General features: G+C 41.2%; 1 protein-coding gene across 2 annotated transcripts in view; it reads left to right on the forward strand.

Annotated features, from left to right (window-relative positions):
• The window catches only part of LOC134614600 (endomucin-like), a 152842-nt gene that overhangs the window by 66750 nt on the left and 58966 nt on the right, over nucleotides 1-27126 (forward strand). The window contains exon 2 of one of the 2 annotated variants that reach the window (XM_063458575.1): nucleotides 13155-13193. The exons of the other annotated variant lie outside the window; for it this stretch is intronic. Coding sequence (XP_063314645.1) covers nucleotides 13155-13193 — 39 coding nt within the window. The remainder of the gene's footprint in view (nucleotides 1-13154; nucleotides 13194-27126) is intronic. 2 annotated transcript variants of the gene reach the window in all.

Genomic DNA, 27126 nt, shown 5'->3' on the forward strand with positions numbered 1-27126 from the left:
CTGGCAGCAAGAACTGAATACTCACTGCCAGGTCTCCCTGAGAGAGAGTAAACGGGTGAGGGAGGAAGGGGTTAACTACAGAGTGATATGCTGCAGGGGCCCTGAAGCATATCACTGGAATAACGGAGGAATCATGTTTTCTGGCTGAGGAGATCTCTGATCTCCTCAGCCAGAGCATGACTGTGCTGCCGGGCCCCTGACTGCCTCGGGCCCTCGGTCCATGACCGATCTGCACGACCTGTCAGTCCGCCCCTGCCTACATGTGACTTGCAAACCCATACATTTTGAATCACTTCCTGTGAAGAGATATCTAATATTTAAACTTATTTTTTTAGCACAGTCTGTTTAATTTAGAGTTTCTAATTTCCTACTCTGTTAATATCTATCTACACCCTGCAGGGGCCTCCTGGGTGTGTTTAAAGTTCAATTTACAGAGCAGGAGATAAAAATGTGTAAAGCAAACTAACCTCTGACTGAAAATTAAACCATGTTTTTCTGCAGAATATGTCAGAAAGGGTGTGGCTATGGCTGCATAACAGAAACAAAAGTGATTTAACTCATAAATGGCAGACAATTTAGCAGTGACACTACAGGGCATGGTATGTACACTAAAACTGATTCATTAAGCTAAAGTTATTTTGATGCCTATAGTATCCCTTTAATTTTGAAAAATATGCTTTGTATTCTTACTTTAGTAATGAATCCTGTATATGAAAAAAACACTCAAAGAGCTATTGGGAATGTGATGAAGTTGCAATCATAATCTTAAATGGAAAGTATATATGTGGTAACAAAACCACCCTTTGAAAGGTATCTTCTTTATTCCAAATGTCCAAGTATCAATGTTTCAGTTCCAGTGTGGAACGTTCATCAGGAGAAGTCTTGTCCTGATGAAAGTTCCACACTCAAACTGAAACGTTGATACTTGGACCTTTTGAATAAAGAAGATACCTTTTTGGAAACCATAGAGTGCCGGTATTTATATGATATATATATATATATATATATATATATATATATATATATATATATCATATAAATACCGGCACTCTATGGTTTCCAAAAAGGTATCTTCTTTATTCAAAAGTTTATTCAAAAATATATATACATGGAAGGACTTAACTAACTGTATATATAGTGAGTGAATAGCAGCCTGTTTCATTCTTACACACTATGAGGGAGTCATTACGACTCAAAATATGGGGCTGTTCACTGCAGTTGTGATGTAATTCCAGTAAAATACAAGTTTAGCAGGCTAAGATTGCCACAAGGCATATGTATGTATATGTGTTTGTAGTATCAGTTGGTTAATTACACGTAGCTAAGATACTGTTATCACTGTACTGACCAGGTGCAGGAATGTAAGAACTGGAATTACGCGTCCCTCTCCTTTGTATCAGATGAGCCACGTGGTTAGACCGGATGGATGAGTTTAGACTCTATTCATTAAATAGGTTAAGGGTATGTGTGGGTGTAGTTAATTGTGGGAGGAGCTACAGTGCTATATAAGGAATGTACTCCATGTATTCAGTACTCAGACTTTGCTGTATTTTGGTGACGCTAGTCCCTCTGAGTCCCGATCGGTGATCCAATAAAGAATCTCTTCCTTCCTGAAGAAACCTGTGTCCATCTCTCTGTGCTTGGCTTCCGTCAGTTTCTCCGGTATCATTTGGTGCATTGGCCGGGAAGCTCATCGTTCAACGGTAGCTGAGAGGCAGAGGCGTGAGACGGTCTATCTTTGCCCACGTTCTCTACGGCTGCACCCCTGAACTTCTGCGTGGACCTCCCTTCGTCTCGGCGCCACTGGTCTGTTGTCCAGGAGATCATCGGCCTCTACGTGAGAAGTGCTGGGGTGTCCCCGTCGATGAGTGTGAACTCAGGTTCAGGAACGAGGAGGTAAGATAACTGCTGTTTTAGACGGCAGGACCCGCTAGGGGTATACCGATTGTGCGGTAGGCCCAAAGGGGTTTTTGAATCTGTATCTGCCCCCTCTGTCGGAGGGAAGGAGCGAAGGCGCACCGCTCGATCGAACGCTCTTTAGTCAGACCGTTTGATTTGGTTAGTCAGGCGGGGTCCTGGTGTAAATAGCCCTAGCCGGACACCGGTGTCTTGTCTAGACTAGCGTTCTAGGGTGTATATTACGTTCGCTAGGTCGGAGGGACCGGGAGACTAAGCGGCGCCTGTGTAAATTCGGTTCGCTAGTTCTCATCCTATCTGGGCTAAGTGGGAAGGCGTGTAAATTTGGAACCCACTAGACTTTTGATAGTGCGACTAAGAGGCGCCTGTGTAAATTCGGTTCTCTAGCTCGCTATATATGTGGTGATTGGGCAGTGTGGCTAACCAAAACGGGTGTATATAGTTTTAGGTAGTCCATTCAAGGTACTGGCCAATAGTTTAGTTGGGAATTGTAAATGTGTTAATGATTGTTTAGTAAAGTGTATATCTTGTTAGATAGCGCGAGCTCAGCTGTCTAGCGAGAGTGTTAATAGTGTGTTGCTGTATTATAGTGCACGGTACCATAACCCTGTATATTTACTGACACTGTATAATAAGTACTAATCATTGTCGTCCATTGCATGTTTAACACCATAACCACTAATAATTGTATTGTGACCTTAACTTGTGCTTTGACCTATGCTAACCGTACTGTAACCGCTATTTGTAAAAGACGATGTTACTGGGGTGTGTTATAGACGGGTAATTCGTATATAGAGAATTATAGCGTGGGTGACTGTGTAGTTACGCCAAAGGGCATAATATTGATTATATAGTGACTGGTGTAACAGCTGTGTGTGTACGGGAATTCCCTGAGTGTTTATTGTTATTGTGTACGTTTCACTTGGTAACCGTACCACGTGGTGCTGTTGCCAGAGGAAACGGGTGTGACTGTTGAATAGTACGCGTGTATAGTATTCGTTGTCGACGACGTTCCATTGTTAAGTATGGGTGCGTCGCAGTCAACGATTCCGGATCCCTTAGGATGTATGGTTAAGAATTTTAAAAAGGGATTCAAAGTTTGTGATTTTGGGGTAAAGATGTCTCCTGTACGTTTGGTCACTTTGTGTACTAGGGAGTGGCCTACTTTGGTTGCGGCATGGCCGCCACGTGGCAGTTTGGATCCAACTCTGGTACAGCGCTTACACGTGGCTGTATCGGGTAGGCCTGAACTTTACGGCCAGTTTCCTTATATTGACTGTTGGAGACAGGCCGTAAATGACTCGCCAAAATGGCTCCAGACATGCCACGAGGAGCAGTGTCGCCTCATGGTAGCTAGGACTTGCTCGTCCACTAGGACTGGTGTTAGGCCCATTTTGGACACGCCCCCTGAGTCCGAGATCCCTTTGCCGCCCCCTTACTTTCCGTTAAGAAGAAGTGACGCAAACGCAGGAAGTCCTGCACCCCTCCCCTCATTACCCTCATCCACTTCCGCTTCCTCCTCCAGTACAGGATCCACCCCCCCTCGTACTAAATCTCCCCTTCCGGAACCAGAATCCACCCCCATTAGAAACGAATATCCTGATTTGGCGCCACTTCAGACTTCCGGTCAAGCTTCATCTAGCTCGGCTCGAAGTGTTTTATTTACGACCTTTTCCCAAAACCGACCTCCCACATCCCCATACCCTATCTCTCCCCGACCGGAACCCATGACTGACGCCTCTCTACGTAGCCCCATCCAAACCCGACAGTTGACTGGTGCCCAACAATTAAAGCACTATCAGATGCCTCTTCGTCTGAATCCCGGGTCAGCTTATATCGATGCCGCAGGTCAAATGGCACACGCTGACCCAGTCTTCGTATATGTCCCATTTACCACAACCGATCTTTTAAACTGGAAGACCCATAATTCCTCGTATACTGAGAAACCACAAGCTATGACTGATCTGTTCACCTCAATAGTACAGACGCATAATCCGACATGGGCTGATTGCCAGCAGTTACTAATGACTTTATTTAACAATGAGGAAAGGACAAGAATAAATCAAGCAGCCATTAAAGCATTAGAGGATAGAGCCCGTGCTTTGAACCAAGCTAATCCAGCAGCATGGGCCGCAACACATTATCCCAACACTGATCCCGATTGGAACGTAAATGGTGCTGATATGGTTCAACTCAGAGCCTATAGAGACGCTATAATTGCTGGCATGAAAGCCGGAGGAAAGAAAGCCATTAACATGTCGAAGACAGTTGAGGTGATCCAGAAAAGCGATGAAGCGCCCAGTGTCTTTTATGACCGATTATTGGAGGCGTACCGCTTGTACACCCCCTTTAATCCGGAAGACGCAGACAATTCCCGAATGGTTAACTCCGCCTTTGTCAGCCAAGCTTACGGAGATATTAAGCGCAAGCTACAAAAGTTAGAAGGGTTTGCAGGTATGTCAATCTCCCAACTAATGGAGGTAGCTAATAAGGTCTATATGAATAGGGAAACAGAAAGCAAGAAAGAGGAGGAGCGCAAGATGCGTAAAAAGGCTGATATGCTAGCGGTAGCGATCGCAGGCGTAGATAAACGGGGCCCAGATAGAGGCAATAATAGATGGAGTAGGGAGCCTTTGAGTAGGGATCAGTGTGCGTATTGCAAGGAAGAAGGGCATTGGAGGAACGAATGTCCGCAAAGAGAGCAGTACGAGAGAGACCAACCCAGGGCAGGCTACGGAAACTTTAGAGGCAGAGCGAGAGGTAGAGGAGGTCCCGGAGGGAGTAATGGTTATAGAGGGAGTAATGGGAACAGAGGAAGTGTTAGGGAAGACAGGTATATTCCAGCAGCGCAAAGGTCTCGCGATAGAGAAGGTAGGGACTTTGTAGGATTGGCTGACACGGTCATGGAGGACTATTGATACCGACCGGGCTCCATCCCCCTTGGTCGAGCGGAGCCTATGGTCGATGTATCAATAGGGGGGAAAAGGAGTGCGTTCATGATCGACACTGGTGCTGAACATTCAGTGGTGACTAATCTAGTTGCTCCTCCATCTGGAAGGACTATTACTGTGATAGGAGCAACTGGAAGAAGTGCTGAAAGACCGGTTCTTAAAAGTCGACTCTGTACATTGGGAGGCCACGTAGTAAAACACCAATTCCTTTATATGCCTGAATGTCCAGTCCAATTGCTGGGACGTGATATGCTATCCAAATTACAAGCGCAGATTACGTTCCTACCAGATGGAACAACATCTTTAAAGTTTAATGGACCTTCAGGTATTATGACTTTATCCGTACCAAAGGAAGAAGAGTGGCGACTTTATACAGTGTTGACTAGCCAAAACCCTAGGAGTGATGAGACATTGTTTAACATACCAGGAGTTTGGGCAGAGAACAACCCACCAGGACTGGCCCGCAATATTCCACCAATAAAAATTGAACTGAAACATGGGGTTTATCCAGTGAGCCTAAGACAATATCACATTCCGCAGAAGGCTAAGAAGAACATCCAATCCTATCTGGATAAGTTCATACGGTATGGTATCCTAAAATTCTGTACTTCCCCCTGGAACACCCCATTGCTGCCTGTTCAAAAGCCCGGTACAGATGAGTATCGACCTGTACAGGACTTAAGAGCAGTCAATGATGCGGTTGTTAGCATACATCCAGTTGTACCCAATCCATATAACCTGCTTGCTTTAATTCCGGGCGGGGCTACTTACTTCACAGTCTTAGATCTCAAAGATGCCTTCTTTTGCCTCCGAATTGCCGCAGAAAGCCAATGTATTTTCGCTTTCCAATGGGAGAACGCTGTAACGGGCTCAAAACGCCAAATGACTTGGACAAGACTGCCCCAAGGGTTTAAAAATTCACCTACCCTATTTGGTTCAGCTCTAAGTCAAGATCTACTGGATTTCGAGTCTATCCCAGGAGAATGTGTATTGTTACAATATGTAGATGACTTGTTGATAGCAGCAGTTACAAAAGAAAAATGTCAGCAAGCAACGCACGATCTACTACATATTCTCTGGAAGGCAGGATACAAGGTGTCCAGGAAGAAGGCTCAGTTGTGTTTGCCAACTGTCAAGTATCTGGGATTCCATATCTCTGAAGGTCAAAGAATTATGGGGCCAGAGAGAAAAGAGGCTGTCTGCCAAATACCAATACCCAAGAATAGAAGACAAGTGCGAGAATTCTTGGGGGCAGCAGGCTTCTGTAGGATATGGATTCCCAGCTATGCGATACTGGCAAAACCTCTGTACGCAGCTATCAAAGGTACAGAGCACGACCCCTTCCTATGGACCCAAGAACAGCAAACGGCATTTGAAGATGTGAAGAAGGCTTTGATGAGTGCCCCAGCATTAGGTCTACCTGATCACACACGACCATTCTACCTGTATGTACACGAGCAAAGAAGAATGGCTGTGGGAGTATTGACACAGTACTTGGGATCATGGCAAAGACCTGTTGCCTACATGTCTAAACAATTGGATGCAGTGGCCAGCGGACTTCCACCTTGTCTAAGAGCCGTAGCTGCAGCCGCCCTGCTAGTAGCTGAAGCCGATAAACTCACTCTGGGTCAAGAACTTTATGTACGAGTCCCACATGCAGTACAGACGTTGTTGGATTACAAAGGAAATCATTGGTTTAGTAATAGCCGTATGACCAAGTATCAAGCAATGTTGTGTGAAAACCCAAGAGTGCATTTAGAGACTGTAAACACCTTAAATCCAGCTACCCTTTTGCCGCAACCTACTGAAAGTCAACATGATTGTTTGGAAGTAATGGATGAAGTATTTTCAAGTAGACCAGATCTTCGTGATTTTCCCATCCAGAACCCCGATGTTCAATATTACACCGACGGCAGTAGTTATGTGAAAGAAGGGATCCGCTATGCAGGATATGCAGTGACAACAATAGACAAGGTGATAGAAGCTCGGCCACTGGCGAAAGGAACATCAGCACAAAAGGCAGAATTAATAGCACTAACACGAGCGTTACAATTGGCTGAAGGTTTAAGAGTAAATATCTATACGGACTCTAAGTATGCGTTTTTAACCACTCATGCCCACGGAGCTTTGTATAAAGAAAGAGGACTACTGAATTCAGAAGGCAAAGAAATCAAGTACGCAGCTGAAATCCTACAACTATTGGAAGCAGTGTGGGAGCCGAAAGAAGTCGGTATCATACATTGTCGAGCGCATCTGAGAGGAGATGGTGATGTAACCAAGGGAAATCGGATGGCAGATAGTGCAGCTAAGCGTGCTGCTGAATCAGGAAGACAGGAGTATGTGGGGCATATAGCTGCTCTTATACCAACTCCACTGTCCGAATGGACTCCAGTTTATACAGCTCAAGAAGAAGAGTGGTTAAAGACTGAACCGGGAAAGTATTTGGAGAACAAGTGGTATCAGCTAGAAGATGGAAGAATAGTTATACCAGCATCGCTAGCGGTAGAAATTGTCCAAAATTATCACAACGGGACACATTCTGGGAGAGACAGTACTGAAGAATCTCTTAGAAAACATTTCTACATACCAAGATTGTCCAACTTGACTCAGGCCATTGTACGCAGATGTGTAACGTGTGCTAAGAATAATGCAAGACAAGGACCAGTAAAGCCACCAGGAGTCCAGTTTATGGGGGGACTCCCCATGTCCGATCTACAAATAGACTTTACAGTGATGCTTAAATCGGGTGGACATCGTTACCTGCTGGTAATTGTGTGCACCTATTCAGGCTGGGTAGAAGCATGTCCTACTCGTACAGAGAAAGCAGGAGAAGTTGTGAGATTCCTGCTACGAGAAATAATACCCCGATATGGACTACCCTGTTCTATAGGATCGGACAATGGTCCAGCTTTTGTTCATCAGTGCCTACAACAACTGACTCATATGCTTGGTATAAAGTGGAGGCTTCATACTGCATATAGACCCCAGAGTTCTGGTAAGGTAGAGAGAATGAATAGAACTATAAAGAACCAGTTGGCTAAAATGTGTCAGGAAACCCAACTTAAGTGGAACGTTCTCTTACCCATGGCCTTATTGCGAATCCGCAGTACCCCTACCAGAAGGATGGGCCTCTCTCCTTTTGAAATCATGTATGGGCGACCACCTCCCGTACTTGGTAACTTAAGGGGGGACTTGAGTCAGTTGGGAGAAGGAATTACCCGGCAGCAGGTTGTAGAGTTGGGTAAGACTATGGAGGAGGTACAGAAATGGGTACAAGATAGATTACCTGTGAATATTTATCCCCCTGTTCATAGTTATCATCCAGGAGACCAAGTGTGGATTAAAGAGTGGAATAATGTACCGTTAGGGCCCAAGTGGAGAGGTCCTTATGTTGTTCTTTTGTCTACCCCTACAGCGATAAAAGTAGCCGAAGTAACTCCGTGGATACATCACTCCAGGGTTAAACCAGCAGCAGTCGATTCTTGGCAAATTACAGCAGATCCAGAGAATCCCTGCAAGATCCGGTTGAAACGCACTACTCAGTCGGAGTAACGAGGAATTATTGTGGATTACAAATTTTATTGTTACAGGTGTGAGTGAGAAGGCCATAATAAAGCCTGTCCGCTTACCAACACATAGTGTATAAGCCAGGAAAGTCTCGAAGGGACACCTGTGAAGATGAGCAGAACTCCATTCCCTGCAGCCCCTCACATCCTGGAAGCTGAGGCGCCATCGCACGGACGAAGACTGAGGATGACGGCGAAAGATGTGCTTTTGATTGTGTTTATTTATATGTGTTTTTATATTCAGGAAGGTAGAGGTACCGACACTCCTAGCTGTGAGGTATGCATTAAGACTACGAGAACAGGTAACCATATTTCCCAAACCCTAATTTGGCATTCACAATACGAGTGTAAAGGAGAGGTATCAAGATGTAGATACCTAAATATAGACTATAGTGTGTGCCATTTAGGAGTAGGAGAACCTAAGTGCTTCAGTCCAGAGTATCAACCTCGTACAATTTGGTTGACTCTCAGGAATGGAGATCCTCAGGGGACCCTAATTAATAAGACGGTGTTAGAATCCGTACATTCTTCGGGTGTTCTGCTATTTGATGCGTGTAAAGCGATATCGAGTGGTAGAAAGCCGTGGAATGTATGTGGGGATCTTAGATGGGAGAGGACGTATGGGTCTAACGATAAATATATTTGTCCCAGTAGCAAAAATAAATATGTAAGTCCTAGATGCCCAAATAGAGATTATAACTTTTGCCCATATTGGTCTTGTGTGGGGTGGGCGACTTGGGGACAGACAGTAGATAAAGACATGATAGTGACTAAGTTGCCGACTAGCCCTTATTGTAAGTCTATGGAATGCAACCCAGTCCATATACTTATTAATAAACCCGACAAGTTCTTAGATAAGTATGGAAATTTATTTGGGTTTCAAATATACGGGACGGGTTTAGATCCTGGGACATTATTGTTTATAGGAATAGAGACTGATACGGTATCCTCCCAGACTCATCAAGTATACCATTCCTTTTACGAAGAGATGAGTATAGATAATAAGATCCCCCATAATGCTAAAAACCTGTTCATTGATCTAGCTGAAAGTATTGCCGGTAGTCTTAATGTTACCAACTGCTATGTGTGTGGAGGTACTAACATGGGAGACCAATGGCCTTGGGAAGCAAAGGAGGTAATGTCCGGTTCTGAGGCAGTTGACCAACTAATATCTACACAAGCCGATTATCATTTGAGTGTTAGAGGTAGATCTGAGTGGAGATTAAAGACCTCCATCATAGGTTATGTTTGCATAGCAAGGAAAGGAATAATGTATAATACTTCTGTAGGAGAATTAACTTGTCTAGGGCAAAAAGCTTATGATGATGATACAAAGAATACAACTTGGTGGTCGGCTTCAAATGTCTCAGAACCATCTAACCCGTTTGCTAGATATGCCAATTTAAAGGATGTGTGGTTTGATCTATCCATCACATCTATTTGGAGAGCCCCAGCAAATTTGTACTGGATCTGTGGTAAGAAAGCCTATTCGGAGTTGCCACAGGACTGGGAAGGGGCATGTGTGTTGGGTATGCTCAAACCATCCTTCTTCTTGTTACCGATTGAAACAGGTGAGACTTTAGGTGTTAAAGTGTATGATGTGAATCATAGGAAGAAAAGGGGACCCATAGAGATAGGCGCCTGGGAAGATGATGAATGGCCTCCCCAGCGTGTCATGGATTATTATGGGCCAGCCACGTGGGCGGAAGATGGTACCTTTGGTTATAGAACCCCAATTTATATGCTCAACCGTATTATAAGATTACAGGCGGTGGTTGAGATTATTACTAATGAGACCTCACAAGCACTCAATCTTCTAGCGAGGCATAATACCAGGATGAGGACAGCAGTGTACCAAAATAGATTAGCCTTGGATTACCTTTTGGCAGTAGAGGGAGGTGTATGTGGGAAGTTTAACCTGAGCAATTGCTGTCTTCAAATAGATGACGAAGGGCAAGCAATAGCTGAGCTTACTAGCCATATGGTTAAACTAGTGCATGTGCCTACTCAGGTATGGAAAGGGTACAATCCAAGTAGTTGGTTTGGTAGCTGGTATGAGTGGTTTGGAGGGCTTAAGGCAGTGGTAGGTGGAGTCCTACTGATTTTACTGTTGTGTCTACTCCTACCGTGTCTTATACCCTTAGTAGTTAGGTCTGTGCAAAGCCTGATAGGAAGTATAGCAGAGAGGAAGGCTGCTGCACAGATAATGGCGATATATAAGTATAAGGCTCTAGATCAGGGAGAACCAATGCAAGAAGATGAATGTTGAAGATTCACATCATAAGATAAGTCTGGTCTGGTTCATGGTAACCTGAGGTATATGCAAACCAAGGTTAAGTGATGCCTCAAGTAATTGTGAAATATCAGAGGCATCAAAGGGGGGAATGTGATGTAATTCCAGTAAAATACAAGTTTAGCAGGCTAAGATTGCCACAAGGCATATGTATGTATATGTGTTTGTAGTATCAGTTGGTTAATTACACGTAGCTAAGATACTGTTATCACTGTACTGACCAGGTGCAGGAATGTAAGAACTGGAATTACGCGTCCCTCTCCTTTGTATCAGATGAGCCACGTGGTTAGACCGGATGGATGAGTTTAGACTCTATTCATTAAATAGGTTAAGGGTATGTGTGGGTGTAGTTAATTGTGGGAGGAGCTACAGTGCTATATAAGGAATGTACTCCATGTATTCAGTACTCAGACTTTGCTGTATTTTGGTGACGCTAGTCCCTCTGAGTCCCGATCGGTGATCCAATAAAGAATCTCTTCCTTCCTGAAGAAACCTGTGTCCATCTCTCTGTGCTTGGCTTCCGTCAGTTTCTCCGGTATCACAGTCATGGAGAGCAAATGAGGGAGGGCTATATGCATATTTCATATTTCATTTTACAAATGATTTTTGGAAAAATACAGATACCTGGTACTGTACTTAATAGGTGTGCTCATTACATGTGATTTGTGGCAGCCATATAGTGGTTTATTTACTAAACCATAGATTTTGGTCTCTAGACAAATTTAAAAAAAACAAGGCAAAATTAAAATGTAATTGCATTTCTATGTTTGATCACATTTATATGTTTATTTAAGAACACAACAGATTTATAAATCACTAGTTCTGATGCCACCTTTACATTTTCATGACCCCATTTTGGACATGTGTGTTTTGTTGTTCATGATCAAAAATGATATCAAGTAGCTCATCTGTACATGAAATACATTTTATTTCAATAACTTTATTAAACTGAAGCAGTAACACTTCTATAGTGAAAACATTCCTAGCTGAAAATCTAACAGATATAAATAATTCAAATATGAAACAGCAAAGTCAGTTTAACTTTTTTTTTTTTAAAGCAAAGTCAGTTGTCTCCTCACCAACGTTTTAGTGATAGTGAATAGCCTCCAGAAATATACATTTAGATACATCAAGAATGCAAACTGGGTTATTTACTAAAGTGAGAATTGGGGGAATTCAAAAAAAGTTACTTTTAAATTAGCTGTACTGGAAAAATTCTCCAAGTCAACTATGCTTCCAGTTCAGCAGCTTTGAAATTTGAAATTAACTTTGAATTAACTTTCATTTCCCACAATTCTCAATTTAGTAAACAGTATTTCATTAAAATACTCAAAACATTCTTCCAGTGGAGATCATTCGGTGTGAATGCTGCTATGCTCATACTAAGCTATCCCCCTACTTCAGTCCCTAACTCTCCCCACTAAAGCCCTTATCCCCCACTTGCAGCCTCTAAGCTCCACTTGCAGCCCCTTTCCCCTACTATAACCCCTATCTACCTTTTTACCTCCAACCCCCCCCCTTTATATCCTTTTTTCGGTTAGTACAATCCCTATCACCCACTTTCCTCCCCACTAGAGGCCTCTCCCACAGTTGCAGCCCCCACACGACAGTCCCTTTCCCCAGTTGCCAATACCTGCGACTTCAGCTTCTAACCTCCCACTACAGCCCCTACCCCCACTATATTTCCTAACACCTCCAACTATAGCCCCCACTACATTCCCTGTCCTTAACTACAGTTGCAGTCATTTCACTACAGCCCCTAGTGCCTTACTACAGCCCCTAACCCCCTACTACAAGCCCTACATCCTAAATTATAGTCCCTATCTCCCCACTACAGCCCAATACCAATGCCACTACTGATAAGCTATTTTAGCACAAACATTATACTAATAAGCCATTTGGGCGCAAAGATGACACTGGTAAGCTATTTGGGCACAAAGATGGCACTGATTAGCTATTTGTTGACAAAGCTATCACTGTAGGAAGCGTGTGACACGTTTCCTGGTGAAGCTGGGGGGCCCAAAGAGATTAAGTGGTTTCCATAGAAAGTGGGTGTGGTTAGAAATATTATGTTTATGAAGGTGAGGAGTTAGCAATATAACCACTCCCACGCAGGGGCACCAAAAATATTCTTGCACCCAGGCATCAGTGACCCTAGGATTGGCCCTGGTCATGCATGCCCAATGCACTTTTCAATCATTTCTAGGGGTAGGACAGCAATTGTAATGATTATTGTGCCCCCTGGAGTGGGTGTCAAAAGCATAAGAAAGAAAAAACTGGTCAATATAGAAACAAAAATCATATTAATCTGTGTTTTTTTCAGCCTGCAGAGTCAGGCAATCATGTAATTCAAAGCTAAAACGTTTAAATGAGATAGTTGTCTCAAAGTGATGCACGTTCCTTTAATTAATCTGTTCTTTTCTTTAGGTAACTCTATTACATCTACCAGACTTCCAACTCCAACAGGTAAAAAAACATGTAGAAATTTACTAATTGTATACAAAATAGGGAAAACTGTGTTATTGCATTTTATCACTGCAATATTTATGTACACACATGTTACTGTGCTTGTGCGACTGTGTGCACACACAAACAATTAAGCTTAAAGTTGATTATTTTAAGATAATATTATTCCTATATTAATGTTCCCTTTTGAGGAGTTACACAGTTCAATGGCTGTTTGTAAAGTAGTCAAAAATATTATAACCAAACAAAAAAGTTCTCATGCCAAAGTATAGTATACTAAAGCACGTCTGACACACAAATGGAGAGCCTCAGCTGTACTATGGAAAAAGGCTTTGTGGTCAAATAAAACAAATATATAATTATCTATTCAACTGTGGGACTTAAAGTATGAAGTGGTTTTCAGAGGGAAATGTAATATTGGTGGCTGTATATAATCTTACCGAACTAAAACAAAGCCCATGTCTGCACCATCCATACAGCATAGGTGATGAGTGAGCTGTGTGGATACATCTGATCACAAGGAAATGGATAACTTGTTATCGTCAGGATATTTTTCTTTATTTAAAAAAGGAGCATTTAACTGTTTTTTTTCCTTCTCAATTGACCATGTAGACACAATAACCTCCTAGTAGCCTTCCTGGTAGCTCCTTTTGAGCATATCTTCACAACAGATGGCCAAATGTGCCTCATGAATATGCAGCAGATACTACAAAATTAAATTGCCTGACAAAATGGCGCCACCATAGTAAGGTGAAAACCCATGACTAATGGGTTGAAACACCTGAATATCCAAGTTACACCCAGAATTTTTACAGCTATTTAACTGATGAAGTGAAACCACAACAGGTGACACCCTCCCAAATGCAAATACATACAATTAATGGGGTATATTTAAAAATGAGAAGATAATCTGCTATTCTGAGAAATAAAAAAAATATATTAAAAGCATAGAGCACTTTATTTTTAGGCACTTTCTCTGTTGTTATACAAATATTACAAGTAAAAATTGACGCTAATACATAAATAACAATAAATAATAATAAAAACAAATAAAGCTGGACCTTATATTGTTAAAGTTAAAAAAAATACTATAGCATAAAAACCAAAATAAAGGTGCTTTAAAACATAAATGTGCTACACTAATAAAGTGCTATATTATGAAGACAAGTGCTTATCAAAACATATGTAATTGGACAACGATATAGACAAAAGGTGCAAGTGCTGCTGCACAGATTGTATTTAAGGTGCTTAATACTGTGACAAAATCACATTTAACAGTACAATAATAGAAAGTGCAAAGTAAAACACACTACACTTGTATCTATTTGGGTAATTAAATGCCTTTATGATCTTTATAAAATCTCATATACAGGGAAAAGATTGAAAATATAATAGGGTAGTACTGTTTAAATAACGAGTCATTTTTAAATTGAGAGAAATAAACGCACGGAATTAGAGCAGTGGAGACTGCTCTAACTGAATGCTCTCCAATATGTGCAAAGCTGCAGACAATACTTTATTGAGTAATTAAAAGCACAATGCTGCAAGCCTTGAATCCCCATACAGCTCCTCCTTTGTTGTAAGCTGAATACAGGTCCTGCAGTCAACTGCGTGCTAAGGAAGATCACTCAGACCCAGTAACAATTTCCCACTTCCGGGAGGCAGGGCTACAAACTTGAGTGCGTGGCACGATGACATGTTTCGCGGATGACGTTGGCTTCCTTGGATCTACCCCTAATCCAGCTCCAGTCTCTTTTACAGTCCAAAAATAGGCGTGTATCAACTCCACAATGTACTGATAGGTATTCATAAAAAGTCCTCTTCTTCTTCAAACCCTCCCAACCTTTCTGTGACATTGCAATTTCCTGGTTTTAATCCTATCTTTCTGAACGCTCATTTCGAATCACCTTTTCTGGTGACACTTCCTCACCACTGCTTGTCTGAGTTGGTGTTCCTAGGGCTCTAATTTTGATCCTCTTCTATTCTCCATCTACTCTGGCTCTCTTGGTAACCTTATTAACTCCTTTGGATTTCAGTATCATCTATATGCTGCTGATCCTCAGATTTACCTCTCCTCCCCTGACCTTTCTCCTGCCCTCCTGAAACATGATACAAACTGCCTCCCTTTCATATCTAACTGGATGTATTTTCATTTTCAGACAAAATCTTTCTAAAACTGAACTTCTATTTATTCCCCACTTGAATAGCTCGCCATCTATCTTCCTGCATGTAAATGGTACACCTATTACCCCTTTCCTCAAGCTTACTGCTGTGGAGTTACTTTTGACTCATGTATTTTCTCCTCACATTCAGTCTGTCTCCAAATCCTGTAACTCCCAACTTAAAAATATTGACTCATTAGCCCTGTTGTAACTCAACTAAGGCACTTGTTTCTGCACTCATTGTGCCCTGACTTTACTACTGCAACTCACTACGCATCAACCTTCCAAATACCTGCATTGCCCCTCTTCAGTTCATAATGACTAATGCTGCCAGGCTCATCTTCCTGACTGTATACAAAAAACAGTGTAACAGTGTGGGCGCTAAACAGCATGCAGCTAAGAACACTGTGGAATGAATCACTCCATATTCCACCACAAACAAAGGTATACAATAAAAAGTAAAGTGCTCAGTGCAGAATATAGAAGCAGTATTTAATAATCTCGCTCCCAATGTGTAGAAAAAGAGTGAGTATAGATATACCAAAGGATGAATACAGTGTTATTGCTTCTTCCTCTAAATTGTATCTGTCATGTTTTAAATCAGGTCCACTAGAGGTCTATGAGAAGCATGACCTTTGGTTTGAGTAAATAAAAACCAGCGTGGCTGGTATAGTTCTTTGCGCCCAATAGAAATCCACTAGTCAGTTATGTTGGTGCAAACAGCAATTTATTTGCTAAAATATGTTTTTAAATACAAAGATGACGGAAGATTTCAATTACAGACGTCTTTTCCCTCCTGTGATGTGAGTCTCTTATATATGATGTCACCTGCATCCCGCCCATGTGTGCTTGGAATGCATTATGGGACACATTCCGTGGAGGGTGACTTTTAGATGTGACTTATTTTGGAACTCCTCCCCGCGCTAGCAGCATGAGAACTTTCCTTTTTGTACTTGAGGAATGGGACACGGCATGTCTCTTCTCTTATCTGGGGTTCTTGTGGACTATATCTTGCGAAATGTAACAAGAATATCATGCTAAATAAATCAATTTCCAAACATAAACAGACAAACAAAAACAAATATGGTCAAACCAAAGTCCACAATATATTCATATAAGTGTTTAACATAAACATAAGTGTTTAACATAAAAACACTAAAAATTTAAAGATTGGATAGATTACATTATCTCTATAAAAACATATATTGTCCAAGACAAGAGAATTCCACTCCATTTAAATATTTTAAAAAATCCCATTTAAGAGGAAAAACACAAAACAAAAAACATATTTAAAGATCATATTGTAATGCTTAAGATTAATAAAAGTGACATATTTCAAAATCGGAGTGGTCATATTGTAATGCTTAAGATTAATAAAAGTGACATATTTAAAATTCGGAGTTAAGTCCATAAGGGATAAGGGTATTACAATAAATCTTATTTCTTCCTTACCCAACTTTTTAATATAATCTCCTCCTCGCCAGTTTTTTTTACTCCTTTTATTGCACAGAAAAATAAACTTTCTAGATTCAGATTGTGTACATTTTAAGATGTAAATGACGCCCTTAGAATGGCTTGTGAGGGGGTCTTTAATTTGATGTTCCTTATTTATAACTTGATTTAGATCTATAAGATGTCTTTTTTCGCTTTTAGTTTCCCTACATGGGAGGCAACTCCCACATCCAAAGAGGCCTAGGAGGTTACTTAAAAAAAAATTGTGGGCTCTATGCAACTTTTCACTAAAATATATTTAAGATTTCTTGTCCCTCTGTAAATAACTTTTGGTTGTGGAGGTAGAATACATTTTTGTGACAATAGACAGGTTTTGGATACGAATATTAAGGACTAAAAAATGAATGTCTGTAAAACTTTTAGTGCTAGCTTGATTCCCCAATCATTGTTATTTAAATACTGGATAAATTTTTCTAGATCTCTAGTATTATTGGTCCATATAAAAAATACGTCATCTATAAAACGTTGATAGGATACCAAGTTTGCCGCCCAGCCATGGCCCTGTGAGACAAATGTCTCCTCCCAATAGGCCATAAAAAGGTTGGCATAGCTGGCTGCAAACTTAGTGCCCATCTCCGTACCACATGTTTGTAAATAAAAAGAGTCTTGAAACCAAAAAAAGTTGTTGGTTAAAATCAATAAAAAACTATAAAATTTAATTAATCTGACCACCTCACATGCCATTTTAAGGGCGTCATTTACGTCTTAAAATGTCCATGCAACCTCCTTTAAATAGGGCTAGCAATCAGACAATTTAATGTAAGGATTGCCGAATATGTAAAGGGAACATAAAGAAAGGTTTAGAAACTCATAGTGTTTCATTACACTTTAAGACAGTACACAATCTGAATCCAGAAGGTTTATTTTTCTGTGCAATAAAAGAAGTAAAAAAAGACTGGCGTAAATTATTTTTAAAAGGTTGGGAAAGGAAAAACTCTGATTTTGAAATATGACACTTTTATTAATCTTAAGCATTACTGTGACAAACGCCCTGTGGTCTGGTCGTTTGCCACGAGCTCCTGGAGGAGCCTGCTTGCCAGCCTCCTGCCTCAGGACTATGGGCCCTGCAATAGACCTTGCCCAATGCACTTTAAAAGGCTCCCTTCATGTGATTTATGTACTTTTGTACTCCAGAAAAAGAGACCGACCGTGAGCCATGATTCCCTGGAACTGTTTTGGGTATAGGACCATGTGCACGGTCAGTCAAAATTATGACTTCCATGTAAATCCCGACCCCTGAACCGATCTGGGTGATTTTTGGATATGTGGGTCACCCAGATCGGGGCTATCAGGGGGTGTAACTAATTTCTGGGGTTTTGTTAAATTGCCTGTTTCTGAGAGATAATTAAATTATATGTTTGTGTGCTCAGGTAATTATCTCTCAGGCCCAGGGGAGGAGTATGTTAGATGCTTGCTTGTAACTAGTCTCCTCTCAGGTCCAAGGGGAGGGATTATCCTGTTTTGTGTGGGAGTGTTACGGGTGTGTTTACTGTGTCCCTGTATTGTATAAAAGCAGGCCATTGAGCCTGGATTAAACACATTCGTTTTACCCCTTCATGAAGTCTAGGTTCAAGTTTGGGGGATTGAAGAGGTATAATCACTACTCTGCTGAAAACAGGAGAGCTATAATCACTGCAGCACTTGGGATTTGGGAGGCTACTAACAGATATACTCAGTCGGACTATAGGGGATCCGTTACCACTTCAATATGTTCTTAGCTATATACAGTATTTCTTACAGTTTATTAAATCTCAGGAAGAGAAAATAATTCCACATTGTTTTTATATATGTCATTCCTCTAGGCAACACTATTTGTGATCTTTTTAAAACCTTTTAACTTTTAAAAAAAATATAAATATATATTTTTTTAATTCCTTATTTATGTAGGTGAGTTAATATATCACAAAGACATCAGACATAAGTGCAGTGCAAAATGAGACTGAAACCTGACATTGTGCCCAGAATCTACACCCTTTTTAAAGTAATTATACTAAAGATATTTGTCGGTTGGAGTGTAACCTATTTACAGCAGGGTATGTGCTAACCAATGTGACCCTCCAAGGAGTCCCAGATCGCAATGTGAAGGTGGCAAAGCCAGGTGGATATGGAAACTACTTACTCTCTTGTAGGAGAAATATCATATAGTGAGTATTTCCAAAGAGCCTATTTAGGCTGCTGGTCTAATATTAATAGTTAAAGCGCTCTACAGCCCATAAGAGGTTTAGTGAGCTTCATAACCTCAGAGCCCAAGGGGGATGTGGGGGTTGACATGTCAGGACATTTATAGTTTGTTTTTTGTTTTTAGGAATAACAATGCTGTGGTACGGCAATGGCCTATTATGGTCATGTGATTGTAAAACTAATAATTTGTAGTGAATATGCAACAGGTAAATAAAAGTAACAAAACAGAGTCAACAGTTGAAGGACACATGCAATGTGGATCCAGTCGAAAAGAGAAACCGACATGCGGCTGTAGAACCGGCTGGTGTGAAGACTGCAACATTATCCACGTCCCACTGGTGGGTAGGTCTGTTAGCCTCAGAGGTCGTAGGGGTTGTCATTCCCAAAGATTGTATAAAACTGTTCCCCTGGGATACTGAGATTAGTTTGTAGTGTTGACCATTTCTTTCCACTAAAAGAGCCCTTGGGGAGCCCCACTTCTATGGGACACCTGTCGCCCGCAGTTGAGAGGTCACTTCCTTCAGAGTTGCGCGCCATTGTAGTGTTGATCTGCTGAGGTCATGAAAAAAAGTCAGGGTATGTTGCTTGAAAATAAATGGTGACTGGCCTTTAAATGGTGAGAAGAATGTGTCCTTATCAGGGCTTGATTTGAAGCATAAGATTACATCCCTGGGCGTCGAGGCCTTTGTGTTAGGACCTCCAGGAATCAGGTAAAGTCCATCAAGCAGCGTCCCCTTAGCCTGTGTGGGCGTCAAGGTAGCAGAGAATAGTCTTCTAATGAACTGTGGCAATTCAAAGCATTAGGGATACCCTCAGATTTTTAGGTTGCGTTGCCGCGCTATGTCCTCTAGCTGCCCCACCTTAGCACTCAGCGCTGCATATATGTTTGACACCGCCTGCATTTGGGTTGCAGCTAAATTCTGCTTGGTACTAAGGGCTGTGAATAACCTCTTCTGCAGCTTTTAGTATGCCTGCCAAAGTGCAGAGATCTCACTTTAAGACAGCCATTTCTGAGGTGAAGAAGGTCTTGATGTCTGTCGCAATCTTGGAGTTGTTGTTTTTTGTGGCCCACTGCGGGTCAGGCTGCCGCTGGGATGAGGCTCTGCCACTGTAAGTGACTGCAGCTCTGCTGGTTTCGGATCCTCATCATCTGAGGCCGTCGTGAAGCCATGTGATGAGTCAGGCAGCAAATCTATCATTTTAGGCCTGGAGGAGAGCAGAAGACCAATATCTCGGGTACGGCCTACGCTCGGTCTCAAGACTTTTGGGAGTGCTTCCCCATGTTCTACCATGGTGTGTGGTACTGTTTTGGGGGTTAGTTGCCATAGCGGGTTAAATGTGGATATAAAGCTGAAGGACAGCAGGGAGTGAGAAAGAGCCAAAGGGGAAGTACACTTTTTAGAGAACGGGGGGTAACCCCAAAGGTAACATAGCGACAAGGAAAGGCAAAAGTGTACCTATGTATATTGAGTGATTGCTCAAAAATACGTTAATGCGAAGAGAGCTAAGGTGAGCTATACACAGAGTATTCAACTGTGGGACAACGTCTACCTTAGGTACGATGCTCAGCAGAAAAAGAAAAAAGAAAAAGAAAAATAAATAAATGTTATTAATAAATATAAAACCACAACGTGCTAGTGTACAAAACTGTAAACCTAAGTTAGTGTTAACCAAAAACCCAACATAGGTGTAGTAAGTGAAAAAATATTAAAAAGAGAGAACAATCTCTTCCAGGACCTCTATCTTATTCATATATAGTGAGGAATATCAGGACTTATTTAGTTTATTCCAGGCCGCTGGGTAGGTGTGTAAAAGACCTCAAACCCTACTTGCGGTAACTCCCGGGCAACACTTATATTGTAGGTCCATATAATAAGGTTTCGTCCTGAATTGGGAATATAAAGGTAAAGATAGACCGAGGGAACAGGCACTTTTGCACCTTGCCCGCGGAAAAATAGTTGCGGTCACAATTTGTATACACACAGCTGTGTAGCTAAATTAGTAATTTATTAGCGATCTAGTTGTAAGATACTTAGTGGCCGTAGGAGTGTCCATATGGTATCTGCAGCCTAAAGACTTTGATAGTCAAATATTACATAGATTGTCGGCTGTTAGTATAATTAACGGACTCCTCACATGAACACTAGTAAGGTGCTGAACACGGTACAGTGATTATAAGGAAGAGGAAAGCTTCCTCCCCGTGCCTACACAAACACTTGGCGATACAGTCACTTGACAGACAGAATATCCAAAGGTATAATGACTTAGTGCGGAGACCAAGCACAATCAATAAGCGGTCTAATGAAAGGAACCGCCACTCCCCGTGCCTTCGAGGGCACCTAACACCCAGCCCGCTCGAACAAGCAAAGTAGACTGAGTATATAAATTAGCTTAGTATGGTTACTAGAGCAGAATTTGGTCAATCGTCTTATGAGGAGAGAAATTTGCTAGTCCCCGTGCCTTCATGGGCACCTAACAGTAATCCCACTAAGTCGTTTAAGATTGTCTTAGTTAATCAAAGTAGATAATTAATTTCAAAAGTCATTATTGCTAGGTGAGAAGGCTGGTCTGCCTGTGTAGCCAAGTTATTCTGCCATCGCCCTGGATAACTGTGCCTTCGAGGGCACCTAAATGCTAACACCCCTGGAAGAGATGTCTATCCTCAGTGTGGCGAGGATCTGATAAGAACTTCTAACTAGTAGTGCGCTGCCTGATGGCTCGAATGGGCACACAAGCCTTCGAATATAGGAGAAATTCAATATAGTTAGAGAGTAGCGTGGTCACTGGTTGCAGTGCTTAACACTAAATCATAGGAGAAGCACTGAAGGACACCCTGACGCGCGCGTTTTGCCCGACCTGGCTCGTCAGAGGGGAACCGGCCGGTACACTGCGTCTGGTTTAAATCTGGAGGTAAGGATTCCTATTGGGTGAAAAGGACCATCGTATGATAGGTGAATTCTCATTCCGTCATTAGTGACGGAGTGAGTGGGCGGGGCTTATTCGCGGAGTCGCTTAACCCCTTCAGCGCTGAATTTGATGCTAGGAACATGGGATTCTAATAGTGGTGAATATGCTGGAATTACCAGTACATGGGGCAGACATCCTGATGGGTGCCTGTATTTAGTTGTAGCTCGATGTTAATGGGGCTGCGGCATAATTATGTTATATTCTGCTACCCACTAGATTGTTCCTCTGGTAAGAAGATAGGCTAAAAAATCTGTTTGATTTTCGTATAAACATGGACCAATCACATTATGTATATATATATTGGCCCGGTTCTAGTGGAATAGGCCCCCAAGTGATGGTGCCCATGTGTGTCATGTTCTATACTTAAGGCAGAAGTTTCCTATAGGTTGTTCATTGGTGTATGAAAGGAGTGAAATTGAACTCTTCGTTCAGACCGTCAGGTGTTAGTGTTTTTAAGGCATAGATCCATCTGGACTCTTTCATCAGGAGAATTTTGTTAAAGTTCCCTTTTCTGGAAAAGGGAACTTTAACAAAATTCTCCTGATGAAAGAGTCCAGATGGATCTATGCCTTAAAAACACTAACACCTGACGGTCTGAACGAAGAGTTCAATTTCACTCCTTTCATACACCAATGAACAACCTATAGGAAACTTCTGCCTTAAGTATAGAACATGACACACATGGGCACCATCACTTGGGGGCCTATTCCACTAGAACCGGGCCAATATATATATACATAATGTGATTGGTCCATGTTTATACGAAAATCAAACAGATTTTTTAGCCTATCTTCTTACCAGAGGAACAATCTAGTGGGTAGCAGAATATAACATAATTATGCCGCAGCCCCATTAACATCGAGCTACAACTAAATACAGGCACCCATCAGGATGTCTGCCCCATGTACTGGTAATTCCAGCATATTCACCACTATTAGAATCCCATGTTCCTAGCATCAAATTCAGCGCTGAAGGGGTTAAGCGACTCCGCGAATAAGCCCGCCCACTCACTCCGTCACTAATGACGGAATGAGAATTCACCTATCATACGATGGTCCTTTTCACCCAATAGGAATCCTTACCTCCAGATTTAAACCAGACGCAGTGTACCGGCCGGTTCCCCTCTGACGAGCCAGGTCGGGCGAAACGCGCGCGTCAGGGTGTCCTTCAGTGCTTCTCCTATGATTTAGTGTTAAGCACTGCAACCAGTGACCACGCTACTCTCTAACTATATTGAATTTCTCCTATATTCGAAGGCTTGTGTGCACATTCGAGCCATCAGGCAGCGCACTACTAGTTAGAAGTTCTTATCAGATCCTCGCCACACTGAGGATAGACATCTCTTCCAGGGGTGTTAGCATTTAGGTGCCCTCGAAGGCACAGTTATCCAGGGCGATGGCAGAATAACTTGGCTACACAGGCAGACCAGCCTTCTCACCTAGCAATAATGACTTTTGAAATTAATTATCTACTTTGATTAACTAAGACAATCTTAAACGACTTAGTGGGATTACTGTTAGGTGCCCATGAAGGCACGGGGACTAGCAAATTTCTCTCCTCATAAGACGATTGACCAAATTCTGCTCTAGTAACCATACTAAGCTAATTTATATACTCAGTCTACTTTGCTTGTTCGAGCGGGCTGGGTGTTAGGTGCCCTCGAAGGCACGGGGAGTGGCGGTTCCTTTCATTAGACCGCTTATTGATTGTGCTTGGTCTCCGCACTAAGTCATTATACCTTTGGATATTCTGTCTGTCAAGTGACTGTATCGCCAAGTGTTTGTGTAGGCACGGGGAGGAAGCTTTCCTCTTCCTTATAATCACTGTACCGTGTTCAGCACCTTACTAGTGTTCATGTGAGGAGTCCGTTAATTATACTAACAGCCGACAATCTATGTAATATTTGACTATCAAAGTCTTTAGGCTGCAGATACCATATGGACACTCCTACGGCCACTAAGTATCTTACAACTAGATCGCTAATAAATTACTAATTTAGCTACACAGCTGTGTGTATACAAATTGTGACCGCAACTATTTTTCCGCGGGCAAGGTGCAAAAGTGCCTGTTCCCTCGGTCTATCTTTACCTTTATATTCCCAATTCAGGACGAAACCTTATTATATGGACCTACAATATAAGTGTTGCCCGGGAGTTACCGCAAGTAGGGTTTGAGGTCTTTTACACACCTACCCAGCGGCCTGGAATAAACTAAATAAGTCCTGATATTCCTCACTATATATGAATAAGATAGAGGTCCTGGAAGAGATTGTTCTCTCTTTTTAATATTTTTTCACTTACTACACCTATGTTGGGTTTTTGGTTAACACTAACTTAGGTTTACAGTTTTGTACACTAGCACGTTGTGGTTTTATATTTATTAATAAAATTTATTTATTTTTCTTTTTCTTTTTTCTTTTTCTGCTGAGCATCGTACCTAAGGTAGACGTTGTCCCACAGTTGAATACTCTGTGTATAGCTCACCTTAGCTCTCTTCGCATTAACGTATTTTTGAGCAATCACTCAATATACATAGGTACACTTTTGCCTTTCCTTGTCGCTGGATATAAAGCTGATGCTCAGCTGGAGCTCCTGGTACTTGCGACCGTTCAGGCTGTCAGCTGGCTCCCCCCAAATTTTAATATTTTTAAATACATTTTTTTGCTTTTGTTTTTGTTTTTTTCCCCTCTTAAATAGGATTTTTTTAAAACACTTAAATGGAGTGGAATTCTCTTGTTGTTCATATGTTGTTCATAACTAAAATATTTATGTTAAACACTTATATGAATATATTGTGGACTTTGGTTTGACTATATTTGTTTTTGTTTGTCTGTTTATGCTTGGAAATTGATTTTTTTGAGCATGATATTCTTGATACATTTCGCAAGATATAGTCCGCAAGAACCCCAGATAAGAGAAGAGACATGACATGTCCCATTCCGCAAGTACAGAGATGAAAGTTCGCATGCTGCTAGCCCGGGGAGGCACTCCGAGATAAGTCATGTCTGTAAGTTCTCCGCCCATGGAAATCGTTCCACAATGTATTCCAAGCACACGTGAGCGCAATGATTTCATATGTAAGAGACTCACAACACAGGAGAGAAAAGACAGCGGTAATTAAAAAGGGCCTAAAAAGACAGACCACCGAAAGGACACTACACATCAACTGAGGAAGCCTCCAAGAGAGGCGAAACGCGTGCAAATAAATTGCTGTTTGCACCAACATACCTGACCAGTGGATTTCTATTGGGCGCAAAGAGCTATACCAGCCAGGATACAGAAGAGGGAGTGGGATCCCTACAAGCATCCCACAAGCCCAGCCATTGTGCCTAGTATTACTGGCTCCAGCCTTGTGAGTTTACATCTATAAGCTTATAAATATATCATTTGTATTGGCAATATTGCACTAGGATTTGGTCTTTCTGTTTTATCTTTTGCAGACCACCTAACCAAATATATTTCATTCAACACTCCACCTATTGTATGTATTGTATATGTTGACTATTTTTGTCTATTGGTGTGGTGTATGGGGATACCACAGAGGTGTTTGAGTGTTAAATAGCTAACTGGTACAAACTGGGATTTAGTTAACTCCTGTTTTATTTATTGAGTAATTTCAAATTTTATTATCTATTTTAGTGGGATTGAGATTGTATTAAAAGTCTAAATATAAAGAATCGTATTTAAAAAATTAAATTGAATACTATAGAATGCATAGAGTTAGATATTAGGATTATTAATCTGGGGCCATGGAAGGAAAAGGCAATATGGTATTGACAATATTGCACTAGGATTTGGTCTTTCTGTTTTATCTTTTGCAGACCACCTAACCAAATATATTCCATTCAACACTCCACCTATTGTTTGTTTTGAAATTACTCAATGACTGCTCCATTGCTAACAATAAGGTTTTTTAGAAGCGGTATCAACCCATGCCACAAAATGACTCATCATACAAGTTAAAAGGAGTATATCTATATCTCGGAAAGAGACCCCTTCATCTGTTGACTTCTGAAGGTTACATTGGCCTATTTTTTTCCCCTTGCCAGATATATTTTACTATTGTTTTCTGAAAGTCTTTAAGAATATGTAGCTTAACCCGGAGGGGAACATTTTTAAGCATGGAGGTCAATTTAGGAATCAGATAGGCATTCACTACATTTATCTTACCTAGCCAGGATATTTCCAGTCCCTTCCATGTTGTAGTAAGTCTCTTAAACTCCCTTACTATTGTGACATATCTCTACCATATTCTTAAAATCCATAGTAAGTTTAGTCCCTAAATAATTAAATTTCAAGTTCCATTTAAATGAAACATTTTTTTTCAATTTCTGGAGTTCAGTTTCAGAAACTAAATTTAACAATATTTGAGTTTATCGATATTGGCTTTATAGCCTGAAAGTAGGTGATATTCATATATTAGATCCAATAATGCTGGGATCGAAATTATCGGATCCGAAACATTCAGGAATGCATCATCTGCATAAAGGAAAATCTTAGTTTTCATTCTACCGACAGTAATTCCTTTAATCTTATTGCATAATCTAATATGGGCAGCTAAAGGTTCGATAGACATTATATAAAGAAGGAGAACCAAAGGGCAACCCTGTCTAGTGCCATTCTTAATAGGTAAACTGTCTGACTTTATCATATAGCCTGAAACCTTCGCACTCGGATTCTTATAAAGTGCCATTATACTACTGAAAAAGAACCCCCTGATTCCAAAACTTCTCAGAACCGTCTCTAAGAATCTCCAATGCACCTGATCAAAAGCTTTTTTAGCATCTAGGGCTATCATTGCTGATTACATTTTTTTGGTCTTTAATCCTACAAGTAACATTTATTAGTTTTCTAATATTATCCAATGTACTCCTAGATTCTACAAATCCAAATTGATCTTGATGTATTATTTCAAGAATAACTAGTTTGAGCCTAACATTTTTGAATATTTTTTGATATCTAAATGTATTAGATATAGGATAGTAATTAATAACCAAAGTGGAGTCCTTGTCAGGTTTGAGAATCAGGGAGATTGTAGCTTGAGGCAGTTGTGGAGGAATTGATTTCAGATCTGATATTTGTGTGAAAGCCCTAATTACAAATACAAATGAA

The sequence above is a fragment of the Pelobates fuscus genome, chromosome 6 (genome assembly GCF_036172605.1).
Source record: "Pelobates fuscus isolate aPelFus1 chromosome 6, aPelFus1.pri, whole genome shotgun sequence".
Classification (NCBI taxonomy): domain Eukaryota; kingdom Metazoa; phylum Chordata; class Amphibia; order Anura; family Pelobatidae; genus Pelobates; species Pelobates fuscus.